Raw genomic sequence first — 22,813 nt, forward strand, 5'->3', positions numbered from 1 at the left:
TGGAGGTGGTCCAAGTTGACAATGTAAGCAACACCAGATTATTGCAGATGGAAGCCCAATGGATTCATAGAATGAATTGTTTGATACCTAATGGATTGAACAGTGAGATCAATTTTACAGTGTTCCTGTAATTTGTCTTTTTGAATCAACTCCTTTTATATTAGAACTGAGTATGGATACTGTCACTTTAAGAGATGTTCCGTAGGGGTATATAAAGGATATGGCACTATAGACAAACACCTGCTTGTAATTAGCGTTGATTACAGAGTGAAAGTGTCGGCACAGACTGACCCACTGGAAAACTGAGCTTTTGACTGTTATGTAAGTATATTAGATTGATTTCTTGTCCATAACATGGAACAAATGCGGCTGTTTGAATGAAAATATTGAAATATAATGTTTACAGGATTATAAGGTGGCCAAGAAGAAGGGTTTCCGAAACGAGCATTTGTAGCTGGCGGGCTCGTTGCCATCTGCCGGGAGACCCAGAGGGGGCTCTGGCACCTTCAGCGCGGATTCAGCCGCTTTGAAACTTACGCACCATTCGCTGCCATCTGCCGGGAGACCCAGAGGGGGCTCTGGCACCTTCAGCGCGGATTCAGCCGCTTTGAAACTTACGCACCATTCGTTGGGAGTCCCGATCAGGGCTCCTGCATATGTAGCGTGGCATCAGTCGCTTTGAAATTTACACAGGAATTACAGCTACTTGGGACTCGCTATTGGCGCATTAGCTACTTATTGATATTTATACACTGGACTTACACGGGTCTCGAGTCTGGTCCTATTGTATGGACTTTAGCTGTATTCATATATAGTGTGGGCTCTAGGTAATATTGTATGAATTGAATAATATCACATGAATTGAATTTGTATTTTTGTATGAACTGAATTTGTATTCTTATAGAATGAGATGGATATCTGTGATTAAAGTTGTTTGATATATTTATTGTCAGATGTGAGGTTCCTGGGGTTTCCCTCACCATACAGCTTTGATTGGAACCTGTCCCATCTTATATGAAAATGCCTCAGGCAGGCCAGACTCAATTTTAGGCCTAGAAAAATACCAGTCAACTTGGAACTTCAGTGATTGTTAATATGATTTAGTAGGACAGGATATGCTGTATTGATTTTTTTTTAAAGTTTAATGTTTTATGTCTTGCATTTTGAACTGGTTGTTGGCCCTTTGGAAAAATATTTGGGACTCTGGGGTATATATTATTAAACAGGATAAATAAAATACCTTCTGTGCAGTTTTACCACATCATGCCCCTATGCTTTTGTTATCCATCTAATGTGGTTCTGTATTATTACATTTTAAATCTGCCCTTCCTCCAAAGAGCTCATTAATTCTCCCTTTCTCTGTTTTATGCTCACGGCAACCCCTCAAACTAGATTAGGCTGAAAACAGAGGTGCCAAGAAGCCTGGAGAAAAATGCCCTGTCACTTTAAAGAGAGGCTTAATGGGATGTTATATAACAAGTGATGTTATTTACCTGCATGCCACTAAAAACTTCAAATGTCCCTTTCCACTTATTAATCCTCTATTCAAGGGACAAGATATTTCCCCCCAGGTCTGTTGGTAGGTTTCCCAGTTGCCCACCAGTGGCAGGCAGTCTCCTGGGGGTTTGCCCTATTGTCCACCAATCGCTGGCGATTGGTGCACGGTAGAAGCCCCCTGGATATCACCTGCCACTGGCAGGCAACCCGGGAGAGTGTGCACCAAGCGCTCTCCCAGTGGGGCGCGACTACATTACTTCCTGAAGTGATATCATTGCAATTTGCGCCAACTGCAGGCATGCTCTCGTGCTTCGCTGGTGCTCATTTTGGTCTCAAATGGGCTGAATTTGCCCCGTGCAAAGTGGGGGAGTATGCCCACAGCTGGCAAGATGATGTCACTACCCAGAAGTTACGTCATTGTGCATGCGCACTTAGCACAAGCGCAAAAACAACAATCAACAAGGCATGGCGTAAGTGCCAAGTCCCCCACTCCCACCAGGAGGATATAGGGATATAGGGACCTGGCAGACCTCCTGTTGGCAACCCTAGCTGAGAAATGGGGTGCCTAGACCAAGGGTGCCCAATGAATTTAGGGTTTCTCTAGTCCTAATCTAACTACAACTATATATACAGGGTTAAGCCTTCAAAGCCATGTACATCATATACTTTGTTCATTGCTGGGCTATTGCATTATGGCTGAATTAACATTTTTAACATTTTTTTAATTAAAAAAAGCTTTGGTTGCTGCTTGGCATTCTTTCCCCACTTCAGTTAATGTACCTTATCACCATTTGGATGGAAGGTTTAAAGGCTGTTCACAGGATATACAAAAAAGAACATATCACAGGAAAGTTGAAATGTAATTGTAAATCTGCTCTTCCAGTGGCTCATCCATCGCTGCATGTAATGGTAAAGTGGCCAGCCCTGTCCTAATTATGAAAACATCAAAGCCAATCAACCCTTGGACAAGGTAGGGGCTTTTACACATTTTGGAAGCTCTCCAAGCAGGTAGACGTATAGGACATTCTACTAGGATTGCTAACTCTCGGTTGGTAAATTTCTGGAGATTTAAGAGTGGAGCCTGGGGAGGACAGAGTTTGGAGAATGCATGCTATAGAATTAGGGACCAGTGTGCTTCAGAGTCATCAATAACACACTTCTGGTTGAAAACCGGAAGTGACGGGGTCTCAGTGGGGGCCATCACTTCTGTTTTTCAACCAGAGACCCCATCACTTCCTGTTGAAAACCAGAAGTGACATCATCATGAATTCTGGAGTGCATGTGTGAGGAAACCGGATTGGGCCACCATGCCTGAAACATGACCCCCTAGGAATGCCAGGCTCCTGGTGGGGGTGGGGGATCCCTCACTCTGAGTCTCTGCCCCTCCACTGCCACTCATCTGGCTGCCAGGAGGAAAAGGCAGGGGAATAGGCACACTCCTGGCGCAGCGCAACAACATCACTCAGTCCCCTGGAGTGCTCCTGTGCTTTGCACCATGCCTGTTTGGGCCCCAAATGGGCTGATTCTTTAAGAAGAAAAAACAAAGTGAGTGCCTGCCCCCCACTCCCACCAGAAAGGAGTAAAGGCTAAGGGGACCTGACAACCCTACGAACATGCATTCCCTGCTTCGGAGCTAAGGGAGCTGGCAACCGTACATAGAGTCAACCCTCTGAAGCAGCCATTTTCTCCAAGTGAACTGATCTCTGTAGCCTGGAATTCAGTTGTAAGTCTGGGAGAACTCCAGGCCCCACCGGGAGGCTGGCAACTATATATTCTATGTGAACCACACCAACAAAAAGCAGCCTGGAGAGAGGAATGAATACACTTCAGGAGGCATGAATTACCAAGAACGGTTGAGAGTCCGGGGCAGGATATAGGTTTTCCAGCCTCCACGTGGTAGCTGGAGATTTCCTGGAATTACAATTGATTTCCAGGTAACAGAGATCAATTCCCCTGGAGTAAATGGCTACTTTGGAGGGTGAACTCTATGGCATTATACCCCACTGAGGTCCTTCTCCTCCCCAAGCCCCACAAAATCTCCAGGAATTCCCCAACCTGGACCTGGCAACCCTAGCGGGGTAGCATGTTCAAGTTCCTGACAGACCTCACAAAATCCTGGAGGGGAAGGTTTTGAGGGAACATGTGAATCTACTTTCTACTGAACCCGACCATTGGACCCTCAAGATCAGTACTCTCTACTCAGACTGGTGGTAAGCTTGTCAGGGTTTCAAGTAGAGGTCTTTCATATCAACTACCATCAGGTCTTTTTAATCAGAGATGCCAGGGGATTAGAGGCTGGCAATTGGTGGGAGGCCCTAGTTGGTGACATTGCGAATTTGCTACACACTATCATTCATCTAAAATTCTGTGATTTAACCAGAAGCGTTGTCATGACAAAGCTGATCATCCCCCCAATTCTCCCTCAATCCCCCTGCCACTCAGCTGATAACAACAACAACAACAACAACAACATTCATTTTATATACTGCCCTTCAGGACAACTTAATGCCCACTCATAGTGGTTTACAAAGTATGTTATTATTATCCTCACAACAATCACCCTGTGAGGTAGGTGGGGCTGGGAGAGCTCTAGAAGAGCCGTGACTGATCCAAGGTCACTCAGCTGGATTCAAGCAGAGGAGCAGGAAATCAAACCCGGTTCTTCAGACTAGATTCCCACGCTTTTAACCACTACACCAAGCTGAGTGTTGGCAGGAAGAACCAGCAGAACCTGGCCTCCCTGACAGGGAAGGGATTCAACTCGGGACCTCTGTATGCCAAGCATATAAGCTGGTGGATTCTCAAATTGTTTCCACTCTCCCACAATTCCTGGCAGCCCCTCTCCTCAGCTCATTTTAAAAGTCACATTTAAGACAGTGTTTTCTCTTTCACACAATCATGCATACAGAAAAAAGAGAGCCTCAAAAACAAGGATGAGCTGATCTCCTATTCCAGGCCTTTATTCTTCTGGAATTTTGCTTCATGACTCCTTAATTCTGGTTTCACTAGGAGATAGGGTTGCCCAGGGCTTTTTGTCTGGGAAAAGACGTGGTGGAACTCAGTGGGTTTCCCTCGGAGAAAATAGTCACATGGCCGGTGGCCCCGCCCTCTGATCTCCAGACAGAGGGGAGTTTAGATTGCCCTCTGTGTCAGCGGTGCGGAGGCCAATCTAAGCTCCCCTCTGTCCGGAGATCAGGGGGTGGGGCCACCAGCCATGTGACTATTTTCAAGAGGTTCCGGAACTCTGTTCCACCACATTCCAGCTGAAAAAAGCCCTGGGGTTGCCAGCTCTTGAGCTGGGAAATTCCTGGAGATTTGGGGGCAGTACATAGGGAACACAGAGTTTGGGGAAGGAAGGGAGCTCAACAGAGATGTAATGCTACAGCTTCTACCCTCCTAAGCTGACATGTTCTCTAGGGGAAGTGGTCTCTCTAGTCTGGAAATCCATTGTAATTCTGGGAGAACTCCAGGTTCTACCAGGAGGCTGGCAACTTTACTAGGAGAATTTTTAAAGTCAGAAATTGGAGCAGATGCTGATTGGTGCAGATTTCAGGTCCTCCGGTTCCTCTGGACCTTTGTTCATGTCTGCATGACTGAAGTACTATTGTGTAGTATTAAAACACTACAAAAAACAGTGGATGTGCTTGTATATATGACTGCTAATATTCGGCAGGGCTTTTTTAAAAAAAAATCTGCACTGGTGCATGGTTAAAAAGTGGCAAATGAACTGCAGTTCTGGAATTTTAGAAATTATGCTAGATAAAGTAGAGTTGAGGAGTGGCATGCAGCGTAGAATGAAAAGTTAGAATGATAAAGAAAGGAACAAAGCACAATTCTCCATAAGCTTCCCATGTGAAAATGACATTTGTGTTACCTTCAGCAGTTTGCCCATTGGAGCAGCAGCTAGCACCACTGGCGCATTGATCTCGTAGAGAGGAGACCAGCCCCTCCAGTTCCTCCAGTCTGCTTAAGAGATCCTTGATATCGGGGGCTGCTGCACAACCACAGGCTCGCCGTGGGATATTGATCTTGTGTGTAAAGACAATCTGGTTTTCCTCGTTCAATGTGTGCTCCTGATAATGTTTGCTTGGTTCGATGGGTACTTTGAGGTCTGAGTCCCCACTTGCTGACTCCAAGTCCACAGAACAAAGGGACCCAACAGGGACATTAATGTTGTAGACGTGGTTAAAGACTACGGGCTGGTTGTCCTCGGGCAAAGTGACATTGATCCCAGCCTCTCTCTTCTGCCGAATAATTCTCTTGATGAGTCCACCACTGACATGTTGATGGAGCAAAGAGAGGGTCACTGAGGCCAAAACCCACGTGGCAAGACCCATATTGAGGTTCAGTTCCCGTAGGATGTTGTTGCAGATTCAATATGGTTGCTTCAAGGAAAAGTGAAAAGTGCCAGCTTGGATGAAATAGTGTTGTTTTGTTCTCTCTCCTGATTAGCTTCTTGTCCCTGCAACAGTTAAAAAGAACCAGACTGAGTTACTTCTCTGTGAAACTAATATTGTGACATTGTGGTGACCTCCAGAAAGAGGGCAGCAGTGAAATCAGAAGGTGATCAGTTAGCAGTTGGATAATAAGACATTAAATGATATGAGTAAACATTGGGTTGGATCCTGCCAACTTTTCATTCAGTTCATGCAATGCATGAAAATCACATGCATCCTATTAAACATCTACTAAAGGGACCAAACTTTTTTTCCCCTCGAGGCAGTTAGCTATCTTACGTTGTGAACATAATCTGGAACTAAACAATGGAGCAATGCATTGACTTTGAGTTGAAAACAAGACTAGGTAATTCAGTTTTTTGAAGCATCAGCAAGTGAGCCAGGATTACGGTTGCCAACTCCCAGGTGGGGCCTGGAGATCTCCCACAAGAACAACTGATCTCTAGAGTACAGAGCTCAATTACCCTGGAGAAAATTACTGCTTAGGAGGGTGGATTCTATGGCACCCTGCTCAGGTCCCTCCCCTCCCCAAACCCCATCCTCTTCAGGCTCTTCCCCCAAATATCTAGGAATTTCCCAACCCAGAGATGGCAGCTATTTGATTAGCTAGTGAAGAAAACAACCTTCTCAAACAGGTTTTTTTTTTATCTAACTTGGTATCCTAACTACTACATCTTGATAGCTCAGGTTACCTTAATAAAGCAAGGAGGCCCGAGGCACAGCAGATTAACTCTCTTGGAATGAGAGAGGATAGGAGGCCCCATAATTGCTTGAGCTTGTTGAGAGAGACCTGCTTAGTTAAACAGGCGGGTTAGTGGTATGCGCAGCTAAGCAAGAAGAGGGGAAGATTTTACGTCAGTACAGGTGCAAACGTGTGGGATTTTTTAAAAAATCAGGTGATTCTCTTTGTAAAACCAGGTCTAATCTTTCACAAGCTATACAAAGGCCTTCCCTTAAATGCTGCCTCCAGAATGGGTAAAAGCAGCTGTTCCTTTTCAGCGCCTCTCCTAACAGGTGATGTTGGTTATCCGCTCAGATATAATCATGAGAACGGAGCAAATCTATTTTGTGCTTCAGATTTTTACTCAAAGCCAGGAAAAACCTGAAAATCCCCATTATGTTGTCAAAGATAACTCCACATTTCATAGAGTGTCTATCTTCTTTACACTCTGGACAATGTTGAGAAGTTTCTTAAAGATAGGTTTGCTAGGTATATAGAATAGATAAGCTAGACATGACGGATATATAGAAATGATAAAAAATATAAACTAGACAGGCTAAGTATAGAGCATAGATAAGACAGAGTGCCATCTGATACCATCTGATTTTGTAGATAGGCTTACATTTGCACGTATTTCAAGGAGGTACAGTTCTCATGTACAAGATGCTTCATATTTCATGCATTATGCAAGTTTCATAAGCAGATTTTTTTGTGTTATAAAAAAACCCCAGACCTCTAACCCAACATCTTGCCATATTCTGCATTTTGATTGATGTTGTCATGTCTGTACCCCTACATCCATGCCATTGTTCTATGTGTTGAACCATTGCTAATGCTGTACCCTGATTTCATTTTGCAAATGCTCTAACCATCACTTTAATTTCTCCCTCTAGCAGCCTGAGAATGCAGCTATCTTATCTTGTCTTTCTTTGAAACTTACAGAAGTGACCTTGTACTGTCTGAAATGTTACTCTCATGCATTCCCAGACCCTTTCCCGCACAAACCTGTGGTCTAGTTGGGAGGGGGGAAATGAGTCGGTATTTAGAGTTGTCCTTTCCTCAAGTCTCTATTCCTATCAAGGATGCATGTACTGCTGAGATGCTTTCTTGCCTCTGAGTAACTCAATGGAAATATATATGGAAAAGATTGGATTTCTGAATAAAACCATTTAACCAAGAGCTTGGACTTCTTGTTGCAATGGTACAGGGACCTGTCTACCATATCCTGTCATCCATAGCCTGACAGATGTCTTCCCTGCTGGCTTGCTCAGTATCCTTTGTGGAATTTCCTTTGATTTGGCTTTCCGATCAAGCACCCATCCTGGCCTTCATTTGGCCAGACCGAGACATGGCTGGACACACCTTCACATGCGCACTCTCGAATAGTCGGACACATAAACAACCAATGTGACTGCACCATTTTGAGTTCAGGGGCCATGGCTTTGCAGCTCAGCATGGGCTTTGCATACAGACGGTCCAGGATACAGCACCTGGCATCTCCAGTTAAAGGACCCCAAGTAGCAGATGGTGGGTGGGAAAAGCTTTTCTGTACCTGCGACTTAGGAGAGTAGAAAATACTGACCTAGATGGACCAATGGATGCTCTGACATCATATGCTGTCTGCTTTGGCCCATCTCATCCATCTCATGGGAAGGGCCCAGGCTCCAGACAGCACCGTCTGTTTTTATAAGCTCAGAGCTCCTAATCCTGGAAGAGAGCACGCTGTGCCCTTTCAAAGCTGAGCCCTGTTTCAAGGCAGCCCTTAAAATGGGACAGGGAGAAGCACTTTGGCAAACAGACAAGAGGAAGTTCTTAAACAGCAACACAGTAAAAGGGTTTGGAAAAAATGGCAGAGACTTTTATCTCAAATGTTGTTTGTTAGCTGTCCTCTCCTAATGCAGCCAGATAAAGAGGTATTAGCGAAGTCATTTTGGATTTTCTTTCTCTCGTTGTTTCTCCCCTTTGAGATCAAACAAAGCCATTTATTTTCCTGCTGTTCCAGCAGCTTTCCATAATGGGCAGACAATCAAAGTCCAGCCTCTTCTATTCTGAGGTTATTTTTTTCCCCATCAGCGCCAGATGACACTGACTCTTAAAATTTATTGTGAGAGAAATCAGAACCAAATGGGAAGGAATGGTCGGTGCACTTGACATCTGGAAAATGATGGTCTGCCCATATGTTTCTTCAAACATATTTGAAGTTTCTTGACATAAAGAGAGCAAGAGAGAAGCCGCAGGTTTTCTCAGCAGCCAGTCTCACCGAGTACAATCTGAGCAATTCTGTAAGAGGAGTGGTTAGGATCACGGTTTCAGCCCAATTAAAAATTTTCAACCAAAATTAAGCACATTGATGGTTGGGTTTCTGTATGTGTTTTGCAGTCAGAAAGACAGATGGCCTGGCACAAAAGGGTTAAAATATTGTACAATTACAGCTGTTAATACAAGAAAGTTGTAACTACATGCAGACAGCAGACACAGCATATGGTTTGGTGGGAGAATGCTGACACCAGGGCTTTTTTTCAGCTGGAACGCAGAGGAATGGCGTTCCGGCATCTCTTGAAAATGGTCACATGGCTGGTGGCCCCACCCCCTGATCTCCAGACAGAGAGGAGCTTAGATTGCCCTCCACACTGCTGGCACAGAGGGCAATCTAAACTCCCCTCTGTCTGGAGATCAGGGGGCGGGGCCACCAGCCATGTGACCATTTTTGCCGAGGCCGATTTAAACTTTTAACTCCCCCTCCTTGTTCCAACTGACCCGAAGTGACATCATTGTGCAGTCCTGAGTTCCACCACTGAGTTCCACCACCTGTTTTCCCGGAAAAAAAGCCCTGGCTGACACCATAATAAGGCGACATAATGTTTCATGTAAGCATGGCTCCCGTATGGATTCATAAAACACACGACAGATTTTTAAGATCATTTTTTTTAAAGCTACAATAAATTTAACTTTTTAAAATCAAGTTAGTGTTCACACTCAGTTCCAGCATTTATTCTATGTATGCTTCAGGGTGGTCCAAGGTAAACATGATGCTGGCATAGGGTTGCCAACTCTAACCTGAGAAATTCCTGGAGATTTGGGGGTGATGTCTGGGGAGGGGGAGTTTGAGTAGGGATTTCATCTGGAATCTATGGTACACCATGGAGACTGCCCTCCAATGCTGTCACCTGGAGACCACTTTGAACGGGATCTTCACAGAGCCTTCTCCCTTGCAAGATTCAATGTGATGCCCTCTTCAATCTTATTTGGCAGATATAATAAGATCCCTTACATACATAGAGTTTGTCTCTGTGATCACGACAGTATTGAGACAGTTTCACATGTCCTGCTTTATTGCCAAGTATGTGCAGACTTGCGTCTTACATATTTAGAAGCAGAATTAGTTAATATGACGGGCTTCCCAGATTCCTTAAAGGTCTTTCACCTTCGGAATGACTCCCTGCCTAAAACCACTGAGAATGTAGCAATGTTTCTCTATATGGTTATAAAATTCCGTCAGGAGTGGTTCCAGAAGTAACTTTGTTTTTCTGTGTATCTTGTATTATGAATATTGTGCCAACTGATGCTAATAAAGGTTAACTGAACTGAATGGGAGCAGCATCTTGTTTAAACTGGGCTGCAACTGGAGTGACACTGGTCACCATGTATCCTCTTTTTTATAGGACAGACATCTTTTGGGGACCGGGGGGGGGAGCTATCCTCTGTTCTTCTTTGAAGCCTATCCTCTATGCCCCCCCTTTTTTTTTGAGACCTCCCTTCTGAATGGCTCCATTCCTGTCCACAAAGATCAGTGAAAGAGGATGTGGAGGCTAGATTCTTGAGCAGCCACAGGGAACCCAGGAGTGCTTGAAGCTGGGAGAAAAGCTGCTAATAGCTAACCAGGCTTTTTGAAGTGAATGAAAGAGGTTTTGCTATTAAAAAGGGAGAAAGGGGAAAGGTGTCTCAAAAATCTCCCAATCAATACTTACCTTCTGGACAGTAGACTGAGCTGCTGCGATGGTGAGTAGTATTTCAGTTGAAGTGAGAATAAATGTAAATTAGCAGATGGAAAATTTGGCCCTCCTCTGCTTTTGCCCTCTTGTTTGAGGGCTCTTATTTGGCCATCTGTAGATAGCCACCCTAGTGGAAATCCATGCAAAGTAGTTCTCCTGGCTTTCCGTAAATGATGCAAAACCAAATGATTCAAAAAGGCTTTTTACTCAAATGGGAGGGCTGCATTGTAGGGATGGGGTCTCAGGTGCTTCACTAACAAGTTGGGGATCATAGACTTCATCACCATTTTTGCCTCATATATTATCTGCTGCTTTAAATATGTACTCCTATGTACAACCATCGCTCCATGCTGTCTAATGTTTGTCCTAGAATTAATTATGTTTTGCTTCAGTATCTCTACTATGTCTTGGATCCTTGCTAATGCTATGTCTTTAAACTTGTATCTGTTTACCTTATGGTATTGTATTGAAATGTACTTACTTGATGCTGATTGTATTAAGCTCATACTGTGCAATATGCCTTGAGTCTCAGTGAGAAAGGCGGACTATAAATGACGTAAATAAATAAGTGACATAAATAAATAAATAAATATGCTTACTTTCAGTTTAGCAAAACAGCAGAATATCAGCAAAAGCCCTCCCCTTTAGGGTTGCCAATCTCTAGGTGGGGGCTGGTGTTGTCCCAGAATTACAGCTGATCTCCAGACTACAGAGATCATTTCCCCAAGGAAATGGCAGTTTCGAGAGGTGGGGGGGTCTATAAAAACACATCCCTGCATAACTCCCTCCCCTCCCAAATTTCATTCTCCCCAGGCCCCAGCCCCATATCTCCAAAGATTTCCCAACTCAGAGTTGGCAATACTTCTTCACCACCTCCAAATAGATTTGCTTTACAGGTTCTTTTGGATCTATTTGGAAAACATAATTATCCTACACTAAAACTTGGGTTCATCTATGAAACTGGTTGGCCATAAATTTAAAGCATATTGAGCAGCTGATTTGTGGAATTTATTGTCACCAAATGCAGTGCTGGCAATTAGTATGAATGTACTTAAAAGAGATTTGGATAGATTAACGAAAGACCAGAACCTCACTGGATAGTAGCCATGGTATCTGAATGGGATCTCCAGGTTCCCTGTTCCCTGTGCGGAACACCCAGTCCAGAAGTTTCCAAAGGTGTGCAGGGAAAATGTTATCTTGCAATGCTTCCTAAATCTTGCCAGAGAAGGTTTTCTGCACATATCCTCTGGCAATCTGTCCCACAAAATGGGGGCGGAAACAGATAAAGCTGTGGTTCCAATGGAAGACAAGCATGCCTCTTGGACACAGGGAAACACCAACAGATGACTCTGTGCCAACCTCAATGGATGCTTGGGCCTTAGCATTCATGTGCAGGTGCATGAATGCACAGCAGAGGCAAGATGGATCCATTCTACATGCGGAGATTTTGCTCTGAGTTGGGAGGAGAGAGAGCTAAACTCTGAAGGATGAAAACTCAAGCAACTTGAGCAACTTTTTTACAAGGTTCCCCACCAAAATAAGGGAACGATGATGATGCATTTATAAATAAGGACAGCTGGAATCTAGGAGGGCTGATGGGGCACACCTCTATTCTGTGCCTGAAAAAAAACACTGATGCTTAAGCAGAGACTCTCCCAGTTCATTCCCTTGGCTGGATGCCAAAGGTCCCTGGTTCAAGCCTCGGAATCTCACAAGACATTATAAATTAGCCTGATCATGACTATGGAAGGAAGTCAGCATTCCGCCCTCCTTCTCTGCCCTCCAGAAGCCATTCAGCATACTGTCTAGACCACCCAGAGAGAGATTAGTTATCATCTCCTATTGAGGCCCCCTCTGTGTTTTTTGATGCTTCGCTCCCATTCAGACTTGGATTGAGAAACAGCAGGCAAAACGTTCATGTACAGGAATCTCCTCGAGGCCTCATCTATTCACTTTTGATCCATTCATTTTTACTAAACCTGGGATGTTTTGCACGCAAAGCAGGAGCTCTGTCACCGAGCCACAGGTTTGCCCAGTCAATTAAAAGCATCAGAGCATTGCTCATCATGGGAACACTCCCATGAACACATCGCATTTCAAGAACAACCACTACAGTACTTGATGTTGCAGCTGATTATCTAGATGACCCTGGCAGGTTATATCATCGCCAACGGCACGGCACACTGACCTCTTCTGCATGTATAATGGCATATAAATTGTTGATTTACTGACATCGCACATAGAGCTGAAAATGTTGGATCAAAGGCCCCTACACAGGCAGTGCGTTCCATTGGGCAGGCCCTTGCTTCTGTTGGGGGTCTTTTCTCTTACGAGCTTAAAATTTCCGACAACTCCAGCAGGGTATGGGAACCCGAAGGAACTGGTGAGGTCAGCTAACTTGTGCCTTTTCAAATCATGAGATGCAAGGGAGCTCATTAGGGCAGATTAATCAAATGAACAGTGGCGGCCAGAGTGGATTTCCCCCCCGAAGAACAGCTTGAAATGCCTCGCCCTCGTGAAAAGAGTCTGCCAGCACTGACTCTTGCTGCCAAAAGCCTGTGGGCTCTGAGCCATCCTTTGGTGTTTAGAAAAAGCAAAGTATCATGAAAGGAGAGAGTCAGAGCTGGAGAGGGCCACAGCTTCTGACAAAGCAGGAGCGGGGGCTGATTTCATCTCTTCCTATAAGTTCCGGCCACGCTTGCTAAGCTAGAACTTCGGGCTTTCTTGATTGCTTTGTGAGGATCAAAATCAAAAAGAGTCCAGTAGCACCTTTAAGACTAACCAATTTTATTGTAGCATAAGCTTTCGAGAATCAAGTTCTCTTCGTCAGATGCATGATCAAAACAGGGCAGCCCAGTTTTGATCAGGCATCTGACGAAGAGAACTTGATTCTCGAAAGCTTATGCTACAATAAAATTGGTTAGTCTTAAAGGTGCTACTGGACTCTTTTTGATTTTGCTACTACAGACTAACATGGCTAACTCCTCTGGACTTGTGAGGATCGTTTCCAGTTGTTCTTCCCTGATGTTTCTGTCCCTGACCCCCAAACCCATTTCAATTTCAGGGCTGTCCTGTCTGAACGGAACCTGCAAATCTTTACCATCATGCCGTTTCCCATTTTCTTGTACCAGATTTTTCTCAGAAACAGTGTGTGTTTTCCAGTGCTGTTTGTGCATCAATAAATCATCAATTGGAGTGGCATTGAGCCCTCTCTTGTGTGCGGGGCAGGGACTAGCAATTCTTTTTTTCACTTTTCTAGTGACAAGCTCATATTGTTTAGGGGACTACTTTGCAACCCAGGAGGACAACAGGAGAGCCATTGTGGTGTAGCACAGAGGTTCCCAATGCGGTGCCCTTGGGCACAACTGTACTGCCTACACCTTTTTCTGGTGCCCACCAGGTGTTTTTAGAAAGTGAGTGGAGCCAGATGGGGATTTTACAAAGCATGGCTTCTGATTGGCCATTGGAGTACTGATCGGCTGTGCAGATTTTTAAAAAACATTGCTGTGACAAAAACTGTTTCCACAGCACAAGGATCTTTACAGTGTGAGTGAAGGTCAGCTGTAGCAGTCATTTTGTGGTTAGCTGCCTCTCCTGCAGTAGCTGTTTTGTGGCAGCCATATTGTTGCTGCACCCAGAATTCTAAATGTGTCCACAGGCTCAAAAAGGTTGGGAACCCCAGTGTAGTGGCATGCAGGGCTTTTTTTCTGGGAAAAGAGGTGGTGGAACTCAGTGGGTTGCCCTCGGAGAAAATGGTCACATGGCTGGTGGCCCCACCCCCTGATCTCCAGACAGAGAGGAGTTTAGATTGCCCTCCGTGTCACTCCAGTGGTGCAGAGGGCAATCTAAACTCCCTTCTGTCTGGAGATCAGGGGGCGGGGCCACCAGCCATGTGACCATTTTCAAGAGGTTCCGGAATTCCATTCCACCGTGTTCCCCCTGAAAAAAAGCCCTGGTGGTATGAGTGATAGACTAGGATGGAGGAGATCAAGGCTCAAATCCCCTTTCAGAAATCACCTGCAATGTGAAAAGCTAAAAGTGTGAGCCCTAAGTCACCACCTGGCAACTTTATATACTCCACATGCTGGGGCGGGGGGGGGGCATGTTAATTAAACTACTTGGATCAATATCAGCTTCTGACTCTCCTATCAGAAAGAGAAAAAAATGTCTGGCAAGACACTTTGCTAAAGTTTCATGGCAATGTATGCAAATGAAACACTCAGTTTACAAGGCATAATGATGGGCAAGCTTGGTTCAGATTTTATAAGACATTCATTGCATGAAATCATCACAAAGTGGAGGGAGATTCCCTACACAAAGGGCGGGAAAGGAACTTGATTTGGAACAGGAAAAATAAGAAACATCCTTCACTTATCTCCAAAGGGGATGATTGGACATTCTGGAAGTAAGGTCATATTTTGTTGGTGTTTCAACATGGGGAAAGGGTGCAGGATACAATGGGTTAAAATCCACTTTCCCAGCACCACAGTGCTATTCCAAAATCTTCCCTTCCCATAATAGCCACTCTTTACATTTATCGAGATGGGAGCTCTATTCAAAGACATTCAAATGCCCATTGTTTTCTGACATTTGCTGGGAAAAGAATGTTGAGGGGTTGTCCTGAATTGTTAATATAATGTTTTGGGGCTTTGGGCAGTTGCTTGCTTGTATGAACTTTATGAGTCGTTTCCTGATCTTTTTTAAAACATTTCCAACCTGGGCCAAATGGTAAAAAAATTTAAAACAATAATGGGATAAAATTTAACTGGGCGTACCCTCTAACTTATTCCAGATTATGCAGTTTTACTGATTGAAACTATCCATCCCTGCATTCTCCTTAGCCCTAAGAGAGGAAGAAAACAGGCATTCTGTCTTTGCTCATCTATTTTCCTATCTATGGCTACAAACCAACTGTCAAAGTAGTCAGACAGAATGGGGGAGAGAGAAAGAGACTTTTCCATTGGCTTGGTTAGCCTGACTGCTACTGTCCATCCGTCATTAGCTACTCTACAAGGGTTGCCAGCTCCAGGTTAAGAAATTCCTAGAGATTTGTTGATGGAAACTGGGGCAGGGGTTGGGAAGGGGAGAGACATCAGTGGGGTATAATGCCATAGAGTCCACCCTCCAAAGCATTCTTTTTCTCTAAGGGAATTGACCTCTGTGGTCCGGAGATCAGTTGTAATTCTGGGAGATCGCCAGTCACCACCTGGAGGCTGGCAACCCTACACTCTTCAGAAGACAGGAGAGACTGCAAGACAAGAAGGAATGCCCTTCTCTTTTTTGGGGGGGGATAGGCAGAATTAGATTTAAAAATCTCATTGTTCACAGGTCTCTCAGTGTCTCTCTCACATAGTTCAGTGATAATTCACCAAAAGTACGAGAAAAGTAGCATAAAAATAAAACACGTCAATCCTGAAAATATCTTTGTGACATCTGAGGCTTTAGCCACACGCACTGTTTGAAAACTAAGGTCTCATTAACATGTATATCATTTGATATCTCAGACCGAGTCACTCACACACACCAACTGCATGACATGAAATACTTGCATTCCAAAGGTCATCATGACTGTGAATAGGAGTGGAACCCTAGGAATTCCAGGCGTGTATGCACTCTCATCACCTACAACCTCTGTCACTACTACAAGGCTGCTTCCAATTAAAGAATCTACCAATCCCCCTTCCTGCTACAGGCTCCCCTACCCATATTATTCCTCGGAGTTTCCTGTCCTCCAGGAGCAGAATTTTGTGGAGACTAGTGGGCTGCAGTAAGAGTGGGGGAGGCAGGAAAGTTCCTTACACTGACGGAAAATTTAACCTGGATCCAACGTATTTCTTGTTTTGATTATTTCTCTATTAAATCAGTAGTATTAGTTTTCTGCTTCCTACTATTAGTTATATGGATTGGATTGGATTGGATTGGATTGGATTGGATTGGATTGGATTGGATTGGATTGGATTGGATTGGATTGGATTGGATTGGATTGGATTGGATTGGATTGGATTGGATTGGATTGGGTGTGCATGATGTATGGTTTTTGTACACATCTTACGTGGTATTTATGCATACAACCTATGATGTTTATACATACTGAGCATGGATCACTATTCTTGTTTAAACTGTGGGTGATTCTGGAACTCTGAGAACAGACAGTGGGTGCCATAACAAAACAACTACTATGGAGGGGGGGATCACAAAATATTGGAGGTTTAATGAAATGTTAAAAGTCAAAGTCAAACATCTTCTTGAGAAGTAGGCAAATTGGGAAGTAGGCAACTGTTTGGGAGCTCCCTGCAGACCCAAAGACGACGTCTCCTGGGCAGTTCTGAAGCACCGCCTACTCCAGTTGGCTCTTTGCTTTGGGAAAGTGATATTATGAGGAAGAGCTGCCAAGAGGAAGGAGAAAGTTGGTGCCAGGAAACACATTGGTGGAGGTAAAGGTGCCCCTCGCACCATGTTGGGGATTGCCAGTATAATATATAATGCTGATTTATTCATGCACAAATCATGATGGAACAGACTTCCCCAGGAGAAGGTGTGCTTTCCTTATTTGGAGGTTTTTAAGCAGAGGCTACATGGCCATCTGGCAGCAATGCTGATTCTGTGAACCTAGGCAGATCATGAGAAGGAGGGCAAGAAGGATTACATCAGTGCTTAGTTCTCGTGGACCCGTCTTACATGCCCAGGGTAAGGCCGATCGCAACCTTGGGGTCAAGTAGCAATTTTCCACAGGCCAGTTTGGCTAGGGATCCTGACAATGTTTTGTCATCTTCTGGGCGTGGAGCAGGGGTCACTGGGCATGTGTGTGTGTGGGGGGGGGGTATTTGTGAATTTCCTGCATTGTGCAGGGGGTTGGACTAGATGACCCTAGAGGTCCCTTCCAACCTCTAGGTTGATTCTATGATTCTATGTTTTTCACCTTCTACAGAAAAAAAAAACATTGCAAGGAAGTAGGAAATGCTGTGAAAATAAAGAAACAGGAGCTTAGCATGCACAAGAGAGAAGCAAAATTGAAATGTGTATTTTGTGGGCTGAGCAGTAGGGAGAAAAAATTCAAAATTATCTTTAAGTGGTGCAGAGCAGAAAGTCAGCACCTCACTTTTCCAGCAGAAGCTGAATGCTTTCTTTGTGAAAGCTTTTTTTTTATTTCCTGAAAAGCAACCTAGACGAACATAAGAACTCGCCACATCTGCCATCTCCTGTTAATGGGGTATCTCCAACAGAGACAGATCATGGCTATGGCTCTAATTATACACAATTAACAGGAATTACATGAGATTAAGCATTGAGACATGAGCTCGGAATGACTAATTCTGAATTATGGAAGTGAGCCACTTATTCACATGGAGCTAAATTGATTGTCTCATTTCCAGTGGTGAGTTATTAGGAGCACGTTGATTCTTGTGTTTAGAAACATGGCTTTTCCAAAAAAATTTGGCCGCCTAAATATAACCATTACTTAATGCAGTACTTGGTGCTACTTACCTAAACATTAGGCTCAAAGCAACTGTGTTTATGAAGTATGCAAAGTTTATCTGACATAACCCAGACCAGTCAAGAGTTTCATGGTCACGGCTGATGGCTTTCAGCTGTGAAAGACCCCACGTAACTTCTTGGGATGCTAGCCAAACTGGGTTGGCGTCAAACATGCAGAAGGAAAAACTCTCCAAACAACACAGCCCATCGTCCCTCAGTTCCTACTAGAGAATCCATTTCAGTCAATTCTCTTTTTATGAATTTCTGCTAAAATTTGATTTTAGGGCTGTGCAGAATCCTTTTGTTCAATTTTCTCCCCAGCAAAAAATGCTGTTGAAGTATGTAGGAGTAGACCTCTCCCATTCCCTATCCCCCCTCATTTTCTCTGTGCTGTGTTTTCCTCCTTAACATAAACTGGGAATGTTTAAGGACTAGGATGATGCCATTTGCCACAGTTTTTGGATTCTACAGTCCATTTGCATCTCGACATTATTGATGCATAATATGTGCATTGATCAAACACTGCGAAAAAGCCATCCTGATGAGACCATACCCATAAATTGCATGAAGATTCTTTCTGTAGGGTGTTATATGAATAGGTACACACATTGCTGTGCATTGGTTAAAAACACAAAATTATCTTGATGTAGCCATACACAAAAAAACCCACAAAATAATTGCCGCTGTGCTAAATAGGAAGAACCAAACTGCATTTGCACGGAACTTTGCAAGGTTTTAAAAAATGGAGAATTCCTATGTGTGGAATCTGCCTGGAGGCATGGCGCTCTTCACCCCCAAGCTGAGGCTTCAGATGGAGGTAAGCCGGATCACCACATCCAAATGTGACCATTCCACTTTGCAAACAAGATCAGGTCATTCTGATCTTTAAAACCCAGGGAGAAATTTGGAGCAGAGCTTCATAAGCATCCATAGGGGGCAAAGATTTCTCCCCAAAAGAAATATACTCCTTGAGGAAAGAAAAGCTTGACTGTAACATTACTATCTGCCCACCCACCCCCCTGCAAAAAATTGACAAAAGAAGATCACACCATGCATCCCACCACACATTGCTTCCCTTAAGCAGAAAGAGGCATTCATGTTATGTTGTGTGGTCCTTCTCCTCTCTTGGAAATATTGTTCGCAAGAGGAGAATGGTTCATACAACATGCATGCCATAGATAATCTCTTCAAACTGGCACTTGTGGAGGAAAGGGATGCTTATACCTCTGCTGATATGATCCCCAAAGATCAACAGAACAGAAGACACACCTATAAATTGAAGCAAAAAGTTTGGTCCAACCCTATTCTATTTATTTTTTCTATTTAATTATTTTACTAGCTGACTGCTATTGAAGAGGAATTCAGAAGCACTCCAGATCTCCAATTATGGGCTAACTTTAGCAGAATCAAGCTGGCACAACTAATCAGATCGCCAAATGCTGGAAAATTTGCTCAAGACTGGAAATCAGAGGCTTCATCCACAGCTTGCCATCAAATCTATGGCAAGATGCCTATGAGAAAATGAATAAACAAAGCCAACTTGGACTGCAGGGTGCACTCAGTTTTGCATTCAACTTCTCAGCAGGGTGCAAAGCCATCAGCGGAACAGAGTTATGTGTGTGATTTGTGAGCGGAAATCCAATCATAAGATGGAAGCAGGTAGGATACATCGCTTGCTGGGTAGCTTTACCCCAAAGGGCAATGCAGTCCTTCTTTTTACTGTTATTTCCAGGGATTGACCAAAAAAGCCTCAGGCAGATGCAGTTTAGACAAAAGCAATAGATTGGAAAGAGTGGGTCACAATGAGAAGCAACAATCAGACTGCAGGCGGAAAAGCCAGCTCTGCTCTAAAAATGGAAACTGTGCTGCGGAAATAGGCCACAAGAAATGACTCCCTGGAATGCAAAAGAGAGACATTGCTTTTCTTTTTCCTTGCCGGCTTTTCTTTGCAGTCACATTGGAAACTCTCTCTCACCGCTCTGTTGGCCCAGAGGGGATTGTAGTGCGCTTTTTGAACCAGCTCTTCATACTGACACAGGGGAGAAGTAGAATATGATTAACTCCCCCCCTCCTCTTCATGACTTTTCCCCAATAAAATTTAAAGTGTTGTTTGCACTTCATTATAATGTCTAGCACTCCGCTGAACAGTGATGTCATGTTCTGGAAGGTCCAGGATCAGGGCTATTTGGGAACAGGCCACAGTGCAGACACTGTTGTCTGGGTCAATTAAAAAAAAAAACCTAACAGATCCAGGATAAAATGCTTAACTTGACAGGAGAAATAGACCCATAAGCAAAAAGCCAAGCCAGAGGCAGTTCTAGTGAGGTCACTGGAATTCCCTCTTACCTGGTTTGGAGTAGGAATCTACCCCGTTTGTGAGGCTTGGCTGCCATCCAAACTGAACACCATTCCTCCCAGAAGGCCTCCTTTCCACGCCGATCATCGCCCAATGTGTTTTCACTCCTGAAGCAGACTGGAGAAAGGGAAGCCAAGTGGCCCTGCAATATTGAGAGTCTGCATGGCTTGGACCTGGGCTTCGATGATGATAGCAAAGGATGTACCCATTGCCATTGTCGCTGAAGCATGGATCCAAGCCATAAGGACACTGCAACCCAGCCAACACTGCACTTGGCTCACCTTACTGATGTCCTACAGTAGCCCACCAGGACAACAGCCTACCAGGAATCTTTGCTTCCCTGGTACCTGGGATATTGAAATGACCATGTTGTTACCCAATGGGAAGGTCTCCTTGCAAGTTGGGGGAATTAGCTTGCAAAGAGAGGCAGCAAGAAGGAGGTAACTTTGGGATCTCCACCAGTTTATATGAGGATTGTCCCAGCTAGAGAACTCCTTCAATGACCAGACAGAGATTTCGACCAAAAAGGGGATTTTTATTGAAAATAACAAAGATCAACAGCACACAGAAACATACACAGCATACATGCAGAGCTAACTGGAAAGTGGTGGTGGAAGTTGGATAGAGTCTAAGGGTTTGGGTGATATTTATCATCCAGAAGAGGGCATCCGGGAGGGAGAGCGCTTAGTGACCAGAGTGTCAAGGAGGAAGAGCTCAAACAGAGGTTCGAGGGTGGATCTGAGAGCATGCACACAGCTATGGCGGAGGGGCAGTTCAATTATACTGTGGATTCTACCCAGGGGCAAGATTGCATCTTCTGCCCCCAAAACAAGGACTTAATGGTTGTTACTGGGGTGGGACAAATGACTGAGAAGTTGTCTCTGGGGCGAGACAAAGAACTAACAAACTGTCTCTGAAGTAGGACAATGAACCAGCAAACCATCTCCGGAGTGTGACAGTGAGCTAGGAGGGTTTGATTAGGTCTTCCCGGTCAGAAATAATTAAAGCTCCTGGGGAAAGTTCCAGTAGGCCAGTGGTCTGGAGGGCCATCCACCCCCCCGCTGCCAAGGCCATGTTGGCCCTGAGTGACGTGAGTAGCTCCATGCAAGGTGAGCACAAGCTGCCACCCCTACCAGCCAGCAGCCTCCAACTGATACGAAGTGGGCAGCCTGCTCTTCCTCCCCCTCCTCACTCCATAGGGGTTGGGTCCTTCCCCCACCCCTCTCAATTCACCCCTGGCAGGGAGACAAAAAATGATGTAGAGAAGTAGCAAGAAAAGGGATCAAGTATCTGAGTTTTCGAGCAGGAAGAACTTTGTCCAGAAGTAAAGAAAGGTGGTTAAGCTGATGATCAATTGTGTGGGAAAATGTGTAGGAAAGCAGAGAGTTAGTGAATCTTTTTAGGGACCAAGAGGTCCCATTGCTTTTGAGGATGGTGTGGAAATCTTGGAAGGACGGCTCCATCCTGGTCCCTAGTTTGAGACCACCACAATCAGTGACCTTGACAAGCGAGATTTTCATCATAGCCTTCCTTGCCAGGTCTCATTTGGGAAAAAGGAAGGGCAATCCTTGTAACAGCAAGTGAACGGGAGGCACAGAAGCAAGCACACAGGTAGGACCTGTACTCTGGCCCTACCAAAAGAAATATGGCCCCTCAAAAACAAGAAACAGCAGGCCAATGAAGAGATCCATCCCCATTTTGGTTGCCTACTCCATGAAACATTTGCTTTCCACTACAAATGCATTATTGTTTCAGAGCAGCTCTCCTCGTACCTCAAATCTGTGTGCTCTCCATTTCCCACCATCCCGTCCCCCTCCTCTCCTTGAGGCAAGACATATGCCCAGCTGGCAAAAATCTACAGCTTTCTAAACTTGTCTTTGGAAAGTTCCTTTGCCAAGTTACACTCGGTCAGGAGCTCATTTTTTTTCAATGACTTCACATTAAATTATGCCAAGCCTTTTACAGTCCCAGCTTATACTTACAGGGATTGCAATTCTTCTCTCCCCCACCCCCTCCCCATCAATCAGACCAGCTAATGTGAATTTGAAACATAAGGCTGCTGTTTCGTTTCCAGGATCGTCAGTGTTTCCTTTCAAAAATACACCACCATAGATAATCTTCTGGAGGAGCAGTTTATCCACTAATTCTTTCACTGTTCGTTCATGCCTATCTCCCCTTCCCACCCTTCTTCCTCCAGTAAGCTCAGGGCAACACACACAGTATTCCACTCTCTATTTCATCCTTGCAATCGTCTTCTGATGTACCTTTGAAGTCACCCATCTTCTTTTTTAATTCTCTCTCACACTTTTATTCT

General features: G+C 44.4%; 1 protein-coding gene across 5 annotated transcripts in view; it reads right to left on the reverse strand.

Moving 5' to 3' along the window:
• The window catches only part of TNC (tenascin C), a 118,248-nt gene that overhangs the window by 81,449 nt on the left and 13,986 nt on the right, over positions 1-22,813 (reverse strand). For all 5 annotated transcript variants that reach the window (XM_054997614.1, XM_054997613.1, XM_054997612.1 and 2 more), the window contains exon 2: positions 5,372-5,959. In XM_054997614.1, coding sequence (XP_054853589.1) covers positions 5,372-5,834 — 463 coding nt within the window. In that variant the 5' untranslated portion in view covers positions 5,835-5,959. The remainder of the gene's footprint in view (positions 1-5,371; positions 5,960-22,813) is intronic.

Source organism: Eublepharis macularius, chromosome 14 (genome assembly GCF_028583425.1).
Source record: "Eublepharis macularius isolate TG4126 chromosome 14, MPM_Emac_v1.0, whole genome shotgun sequence".
NCBI lineage: Eukaryota > Metazoa > Chordata > Lepidosauria > Squamata > Eublepharidae > Eublepharis > Eublepharis macularius.